This window comes from Seriola lalandi, unplaced genomic scaffold (genome assembly GCF_002814215.2).
Source record: "Seriola lalandi dorsalis isolate HSWRI2012SDOR001 ecotype SW California unplaced genomic scaffold, Sedor1 jcf7180002054386, whole genome shotgun sequence".
Lineage (NCBI taxonomy): Eukaryota > Metazoa > Chordata > Actinopteri > Carangiformes > Carangidae > Seriola > Seriola lalandi.
In genome coordinates this window covers 124,931-134,628 of record NW_019524939.1, presented here as the reverse complement: position 1 = coordinate 134,628, position 9,698 = coordinate 124,931, and the positions used below count along the sequence as shown (strand labels likewise).

Sequence of the window (9,698 nt, the reverse complement as noted above, 5' to 3'; positions counted from 1 at the left end):
CAGTCTCTTTGTTTGCAGTTTGCTGTGGTTTGTAACATGAACATATCTTCACTCTGCTGCTGTTCATAATGTTTATCACACTGGTTTTATCTGTTATTAACATATATATTAACATTATATCTATTGATTAACATTATAGTTATTAATTAAGATTATATTTATTTATTAACATTATATCTAAGCTTATAATGTCACACTCTAAAAATTGGAGAGTAATTCTACTTTGAAATATTTTCAATTTCAGTTTTTTTCATGTTTAAATGTGACTATATTTAAACTAAATGTTATTATATTATATTATATTATATTTACATAAGTCCAATAAGATAAAACATTGTATTGACTCCACACCGAGAAATGAAGTGATGTTAGAAAAACAAACGAGGAAAAACTATAAAAGATAAAATGTGTTGAAACATAAAAAAGAAAGAAATATAATGAAACTGTTTATTTGTTGTTGATTTCATTGATATTGATCGGAATTGTTTCCTGTTGATCAGATTTAATCCAATAACGTGTGAAATGATCTTGTTACAAAGATGCGTGTTTAAATCTAAATGAAGCAGATTAAAGCTGATTCATTCAGTTCTCTGTAACACTAGTTCTGGTTAGTTTGATTGGTTAGTTTACCTTTCTCCTCAGGAGAAAACCATCATCATCACTTCACGTTAATGTTAATGAGGTTCCTGTGAAGACGTGTTTCCTATGGTTCTAACAAAAGAGATCAGCTGGTTCTTTAACAGCTGAGAACAAACACATGAAGAAGAAAGTTTCCATGAGTGACTGAGGTTTAAACCTGAACTCTGTTCTGTTGTTAGATCCAAACTAATGATCCACGTGTGTGTGTGTGTGTGTGTGTGTGTGTGTGTGTGTGAGTGTGTGTGAGTGTGTGTGTAGCTGTCACTGCAGGGTGATAATTGGTTAAAACACACACACACACGCTGGTTAAATTAGCGCTCTGTCTATGCGACTGTTTCCTGTTGCTGGGCAGCGATGATGATGATGATGATGTGTTGTTACCATGGTAATTACTGAAGCAGAACAACCAGAAGACAGGCGGGTCACAAAGGTCAACCATCACTGACCCCCCCCCCCGTTTTTCTTCTCCGTTTGCTTCATTAAAGACTCAGACGCTCCTCAGCAGCTCTGAGCTCTGATTGGATGGTCATTTCATGTCCTGTCCAATCACAGCCCAGCCTGGGTTAATGAGTGAACAGGTGAGTCTCACCTGCACAGGAAGATTCATCCTCATCTCCTCCCTTTCAATTAATTGATTAATTGATTAATTGTCTTCAGTTTCTGTGTTGTCGTCACGTCTTTCTTCTTTTTTGTGCTGTATTGTTCTTCTTCCTCATCTTCTTCTTCTTCCTCATCTTCTTCTTCTTCATCATCTTCCTCTTCTTCTTCGATTTTTTGTGTGTTCGATGGTGTCGTCCACATAGCCACTGTCCCTTAGTAAAGACCAGCACACCACCAGAGACCATCTGAACAGTGTGTGTGTGTGTGTGTGTGTGTGTGTGTGTGTGTGTGTGTGTGTGTGTGTGTGTGTGTGTGTGTGCTCATATATCTGAGCTAATGGAGCTCTCTGACATAAATTCACCTCTAACAGACGTTTTAATGCAGCGAGGCTGCAGCTGCAATATGAAGCTGTAATAGACTCAACACACACACACACACACACACACACACACACACACACACACACACACACACACACATGAATGTGTGTGTGTCGGCGTGTAGCCAGGCATGAATACACTCAGTCCTTAGGTTGGAAAGAAACACTGCTGCTAATCCGCCCGGCAACAGAGAGCTTATATCCTGTGAACACACACACACACACACACAGACACACACACACACACACACACACACACACACACACACACACACACACACACACACATGCACACACACACACAGACACACACACACACATGCACACACACACACAGACACACACACACACATGCACACACACACACAGACACACACACACACATGCACACACACACAGGATAAACAGTGTAATCCTTGCTCACTCAGGTGGAGGATTACAGGATGTGATTGGCTGAGCTGGAGCTGAGAGCTGATCTCATTGGTCAGATTTTGTTCACAGTTGCTGCCGAGGAGCCTCTGAGCAACAACCACCATCACCTGGTCTCACCAAAACAAGGGGGAAAAGGGCTGATGGGAAATGGTGTTCAGTGAAGGTTTCATATCCAAACACAGCTGAGACTGGTTCAAGACTGGGATCCTGAACAAGGTTGTTTTACTGCTGGACCAAAAGCAGAACCTGAACCAGAACCTGTACCAGGCCTCCACCCTCAGACAGACTCGGTGAGAGCAGCAGGTGGAGGCCAAACACAGACCTGAAAAAGAGGGAAGACATCAGATGACCTCATGGTGGTCATGTGATGTGTAGTTTACCTGCCATGCCTCTCTCTCTCTCTCTCCATCACTCACACACCCTCACTCGCCTCTTTTCACATACACTATGGTGTAAATTGTGTTTTGTGTGTGTTGCCCTTTAAATGAAGGAGGAAGAAGAAACAGTGAGGAAATCTCTCTCTCTCTGTCTCTGCTCAGTCTCTCACCCTCAGCTCTCTCTCTCTCTCTCTAATAAAACTCTGAAAGTCGTCTCAATGTCATCTCTCACTACACTTTTATTTCATTTTTAAAAAAAATAAATTTTATTCTCTGTTTGAACTTTTTATTGCCTGTGAAGAAAAAACTTTTAATATTCAGGAAGTTTAATATTCCAGAATATTCTATAACCTGAGAGTCAGTCAGCTGCTCATCTATCTATCTATCTGTCTATCTATCTATCTATCTATCTATCTATCTATCTATCTATCTATCTATCTATCTATCTATCTATCTATCTATCTATCTATCTATCTATCTATCTATCTATCTATATAATTGACTTATTTCAGAGACAATAAAAAGATGAGGTAAATTAAATAAAATCTTACCTGTCCTCAGTGTTTTAATATTCACAGAACAAAAATTCATAAATTTGTTTTCATTCAGTTTTGATTTAATTGGAATCTTTGTTTCTTTTAAATGTCAATAGAGGAGAAAAATACAATTTTATTTCATAATGAGAATAAAAACTATGAGCAAAAACTGAAAAGTCAAAAATGTAACAATTACTAATCTATCCTGTTACCATGGTAACTAGAGTTAATATACTGACTTTTATTTTGACGCTGAACATGATTAAAGACCTCAGACTCTTATTCTATATATCAACATATTGATATATTTTATATCATAACAGAACCGAACCAAACTCCATTTATCTGTGTGTGTGTGTGTGTGTGTGTGTGTGTGTGTGTGTGTGTGTGGAGGTGTTTAATACAGGTGTTAGCTGTCGTCCGTCTCATCAATCTGTCACTCTGGAGACGTGTCAGTCCAAACACAGCTCAGCCAATCAGAGCGCAGGACGGAGGAGGTGGAGGAGGAGGAGGAGGACGACAACGACAGGAATGGAGGTGAAGTCTCACCAATTTACCTGTCGAAGGTGTGGGAGGGAAACACACACACACACACACACACACACACACACACACACACACACACACACACACAATAATAAAAAGCTTCACACCTCATTTACATGTTCTGGTTTGAATGCAGAGACACAAAAACTAGACTGAACCAGTTTAACCACCCACATCATCTTCATCATCATCATCATCATCATCATCATCATCATTATCATTATCATCATCATCATCATCATCATCATCATCATCATCATCATCATCATCATTATCATTATCATCATCATCATCACAGCCTTTACTTTTACCTTTATCCAACCAAACCAAAGCCTAGCTTAACACAAAGACTGGAAGCAAGGGGAAACTGTTAGCCTAGCTTAGCACAAAGACTGGAAGCAAGTGGAAACTGTTAGCTTAGCTTAGCATAAAGACTGGAAGCAGGTGGAGACTGTTAGCTTAGCTTATCACAAAGACTGGAAGCAGGGGAAAACTGTTGGCCTAGCTTAGTACAAAGACTGGAAGCAAGTAGAAACTATTAGCTTAGCTTAGCACAAAGACTAGAAGCAGGGGGAAACTGTTGGCCTAGTTTAGCACAAAGACTAGAAGCAGGGGGAAACTGTTGGCCTAGTTTAGCACAAAGGCTAGAAGCAGAACTTCCTGTGATGAAAATGAAAATCAGTGGCTGATGTTTCAGGGTCCTGATAGAAGAGACAGAGTGAGACCTCCTCTGGTCTGACCTGAACCTGGCTGGACTCTGATTGAGAAAGGTCTCGTTACAAACTGCAGCTGTGAAGTTTGAAGAATGTGTTGCCTCCAGGTGCATTATGGGACATGTAGGATACAGTGTTTGAGGACTCAGGGGACTTGTTATGACCACAGCTAATTCTGACTGTGTGTGTGTGAGTGTGTGTGTGCTTGCACTCAGCGTCTCTCTATGATCTCTCATCTCTCATGTTTAATGAGGAGGTGCCCTCTCTCTCTGTCTCCACCTGTGGTGTGTTCAGGCGTGTCAGATCAAACACGCTCCACATGTAAACCAGTGAAGCTGTGAGTGTCTGAGCTAATGAACGGATGTTTGTCCATCCAGGTGGAAAACTGTCTCACACCGAGGCTGCTTCTGTGTGTGTGTGTGTGTGTGTGTGTGTGTGTGTGTGTGTGTGTGTGTGTGTGTTAACCTGTTGTAACAGCAGGCATTAGCAGAGTTCACCATGCTCTCTGACTCTGTTAATACTCGTATTCACACCTGATGCTCGTCTGACTCAGGTACGTCACAGTAACACACTTCTTCGCCAGTCCACAGATTTTACACTCAGGCTGTGTTCACAGGGCTACCATTTCATTTGAAAATGGTATTTTCAAATGAAATGGCCATCACACCTGAAAACAGTCACCTATACTGAGCATGTGCGAGCCGGTGTAAACAGGAAGTAGATTATCTCCTCTGCAGTTGTAGCATTAAAACAGAGAATGTAAGTGAACAACAGCTGCTAGCAAAGACAACAAGGTCACTAACACTTTCATTCATCATCATGTTGTATTCACTATGGCAGTCCAGAGCTTTCAAAATAAAACCAATACAACCACAGAGATTCCAAAACTCAGAGAGTCGTGTGGACAGAAAGGGAAAATGTAGGAAAAGAGATGTTTTAAAATGAAAATGTGGTAGTGTGGTTGTGGCCCCAGTCTTAAACATACAGTCATGTTGTCATGGAAACAGGTTGTTCTTGGTCATTATTTGAGACTTTAGTCTTGACTGTGATCACATAATTTCTATTTTCATGAGACATTCAGGGGCTCAACGTGTTTCACGGTGCTGGAGGATATTTGAGAGCACATGCAGGTTGTATTGTGATCCAGATCAGTTCTAGTTCTCTTTCCAGTGTGGTCAGGAAAGTCAGTGTCAGACAACATTTACTTCAGGATCGTGTTGTGTTGCAGGAGAGTTTGATGACGTTTTAATTACAGTCTAGGCTACCTCCAGACTGATGGTTTGTTAGTAGCTGCAGTGTTTCACAGGAACAGAGAGAATCCAGTCAGACATAATGAACCTCATTCAGCATCATGTGACGACAAACACACACAGACATGAAGTGAAATATTCATGTATGTCACTGGAGCTGCTGTCATATGTTTTAAAAAGAGTCGCTTTAACATCACAATATACTGTCACTGACACACTGATCCATTATTAACACGTCATGTTACACACACACACACACACACACACACACACATACACGCACACAAACCGCAGGCTTTCAGAAACACTCCATAATAATTTATCTTGAATAAAATATTGATCTGGTTTTAATATTTATCCTGCTTTTAGGCGCCTGCCTTTCTGCTGGAACACACACACACACACACACACACACACACACACACAGACACACACACACACACACCACACACACTCTTTAAAATTTAAAAAACGACAAAGTAAGACTGTTCTTCCCAAAGCTGTTTAACTTTTAACACAAACCGACAACAAAAAGTGGTAAAAGGCTCAAATACACATCTGGCTGTGTCTGTGTGTGTGTGTCTCTTCATTTTTATTTTAGTGAACATCAGCTCTGGTTAGAACCTGATGTCTTTAATCAAATAAACATGAACTTTTGTCACATTAACATTTAGAAAACAGATGCTTTACCTGATGAATCTTTGATCTGATTCCTGTCGTTCGTCTTCGTCAGTTTGTCTAAAAGCTTCCTCAAGCTCAGTGACTCAATGACTCAGTCACTAGCTGAAGCTGCAGCTCAGACTCTGTCAGCTGCTCTCAGCTCATTAATAACATCTGTTAGATATCAAAGAACAACAAACACATACGCCTAAACTGGTCAAGGCAGATGGCCAACCACCCTGAGGCCGGTTCTACTCGAGGTTTCTGCCTCTTAAAAGGAAGTTTTTGCTTGCCACTGTTGCCTAGTGCTGCTCTTGGTGGGAATTGTTGGGTCTCTGTAAATATTATTATATATCTGGAAAGTGCCTGGAGATAACATGTTGTGAATTGGCGCTATACAAATAAAAACTGAATTGACTTGACTTGACACACACACCTAAAACACACACCTAAAACATACATAAAACACACCTAAACACACACCTGAAAAACAGCTAAAAACGCACACCTAAAACACACCGAAAAACACACACTTAAAACACACCGAAAAACACACACCTAAAACACACCGAAAAACACACACCTACAACACACACCTGAAAAACATCTAAAAACGCACATCTAAAACACACCGAGAAACACACACCTAAAACACACCTACAACACACCTGAAAAACATCTAAAAACACACACTTAAAACACACACCTAAAACACACTGAAAAACACACACCTTAAAACACCTAAAAACACACACCTAAACACACACCTGAAAAACACCTAAAAACACACACCTAAAACACACCGAAAAACACACACCTACAACACACACCTGAAAAACAGCTAAAAACGCACATCTAAAACACACCGAGAAACGCACACCTAAAACACACCTTCAACACACCTGAAAAACATCTAAAAACACACACTTAAAACACACACCTAAAACACACTGAAAAACACACACCTTAAAACACCTAAAAACACACACCTAAACACACACCTGAAAAACACCTAAAAACACACACCTAAAACACAACGAAAAACACACCTACAACACACACCTGAAAAACAGCTAAAAACGCACACCTAAAACACACCGAAAAACACACACCTACAACACACACTTGAAAAACACCTAAAAACCAACCTAAAACACACCGAGAAACGCACACCTAAAACACACCTACAACACACCTGAAAAACACCTAAAAACACACACTTAAAACACACACCTTAAAACGCACACCTAAAACACACCTAAACACACACCTGAAAAACATCTAAAAACACACACTTAAAACACACACCTAAAACACACCGAAAAACACACACCTTAAAACACCTAAAAACACACACCTAAACACACACCTGAAAAACACCTAAAAACACACACCTAAAACACACCTAAACACACCTAAAACACACCTACAACACACCTGAAAAACACCTAAAAACACACACTTAAAACACACACCTTAAAACGCACACCTAAAACACACCTAAACACACACCTGAAAAACATCTAAACACACCTAAAACACACCTACAAACAGACACCTAAACACACACCCTTAAAACACCTAAAAACACACACCTAAACACACACCTGAAAAACACCTAAAAACACACACCTAAAACACACCTAAACACACTTACAAATAGACACCTAAACACACACCTAAAACACACCTAAACACACACCTACAAACACACACCTAAAACACACACCTAAACATACACCTAAAACACACCTAAAACACACCTAAACACACCTAAACACACCTACAAACACACGCCTAAAACACACCTAAACACACCTACAAACAGACATCTGAACACACACCTAAAACACACCTAAACACACCTATAACACACATAAACACACCAAAAAACACATACCTAAAACCTGCTGCTCTGAGGTCAAAGGTCAGAGTGCTGCAGTAGGCTCAGTGATGTGTGTCTAATAAACTGAGTGTTGACTGGACATTGTGTTGCAGCTGTAATGATGACAGACTGTTGATCATGAGGGGAGACCTCACCTGGAGTTCTGACCTGTCTGCAGGGACACACCTGGACAGGTGAGTTCTATTAACCTGATTGTTTAACATTCAACATGTTTACAGCTTTAACTGTTTGTAGTTTAAACCATTGGGACCTCCCCCTCTCCTCCTCTCTTCCTCTTCTCCTCTCACTCCTGACACTTGATTACACTGGTACTGACAGTGTTGCTATGGTGATAATTAACACTAATCACCAGAGGATTGTCATCACCATGGCAACAGCTGGAGCAGCAGAGGTTGTGGAATGGTATGGAGGAGGAATTGGAGGGGACGCATTTAAAGACATTGGTCACTAGGGAGGAGGCCCCCCCCCCTCCTGTTTAATATTCAGAGAATTAAATCAGCAGGACATGGGAGTGATGCGGGGGGGGGGGGGGGGGGGGGGGGGCAGATCCACTGAAACAGATGTGGAGGCAGAATCCAGCGGACATGAAGCTTCTGTCAGACCTCTGCAGTTTATCATTGTTATTATTGTTATTATTGTTTATTGTTCTTATTTGTATTATATAAAGATGATCTGGTCTATGAAACACAGGCTGAAGCAGCTGTGATCACGTGTCAGGGACTCACCTGTTCTGGTTTCATGGTCACGTGTTGAATCAGAGACAGGTGAGAAAACACACACACACACTCACACTCACACACACACACACACACACACACACACTAGACACACATACAGACACACACACACACACACACACACACATACACACACACACACCAGACACACACACAGACACACACACACACACACAGACACACAGACACACACACACACACACACACACACACACACACACACACATATCAGGCTGTGTCTCACACACAAATAAAACAAGGTCAAGACCTCAAATTCTCACATCACAGCTCCGTCCCACTGGACGCTTCCGACACACACTTCACATCTGTGTGTGTGTGTGTGTGTGTGTGTGATATTTTAATAGCAGTCAGATTGGTGGTAATTACAGTCGGGTTGTGTCGGCAGCAGCAGAGACAGAATATAAATACACTGACTGTGTGTGTGTGTGTGTGGTTTGACCTTTGACCTCTTCACCATCAGCTGTCTCTTGTGTTGCTGCTGATACAGTCATTACGTGTTACATGTTGTCACGTGTTCATGTGAACATGTAAAGTTTCCAGAGTTAAGATGATTGACTCTGGAGCAGCTCGGTGGCTCACCTGGTGGAGAGTGACCCACACAGGTGTGGTCCGAACCTCAGAGGCGTGGGTTTGAGTCCGACCCATGGACGTCATCCCCTCATTCTCTCTCACTGTGCAATCGGAATAAACTCTCAGTCATAGTGACTTTATAAATAAAGGTCTTACACTTGAAGCAGTTGTGACATTAACATGATGGTGTGTTAATAATACAATCATTTTCTTTACAAGTTAATTTCTTGGGGCATTTTTTTTTTTGCTTTTACTCTGATAGGACAGTTAGTGAGGAGATAGAGAGATAGAAAGTCAGGGAGAGAAAGAGAGACAGAGAGAGAGAGAGAGAG

The 9,698-nt window shown here is 41.0% G+C and overlaps 1 protein-coding gene across 1 annotated transcript in view; it reads right to left on the bottom strand.

The window, feature by feature from the left end:
- The window catches only part of LOC147818954 (uncharacterized), a 25,915-nt gene extending 16,465 nt beyond the window's left edge, over window positions 1–9,450 (bottom strand). Inside the window, exon 1 of the mRNA XM_087174820.1 lies at window positions 9,376–9,450. Within this exon, the coding sequence (XP_087030946.1) occupies window positions 9,376–9,450 (75 nt within the window). The remainder of the gene's footprint in view (window positions 1–9,375) is intronic.
- Window positions 9,451–9,698: the final 248 nt, after the last annotated feature.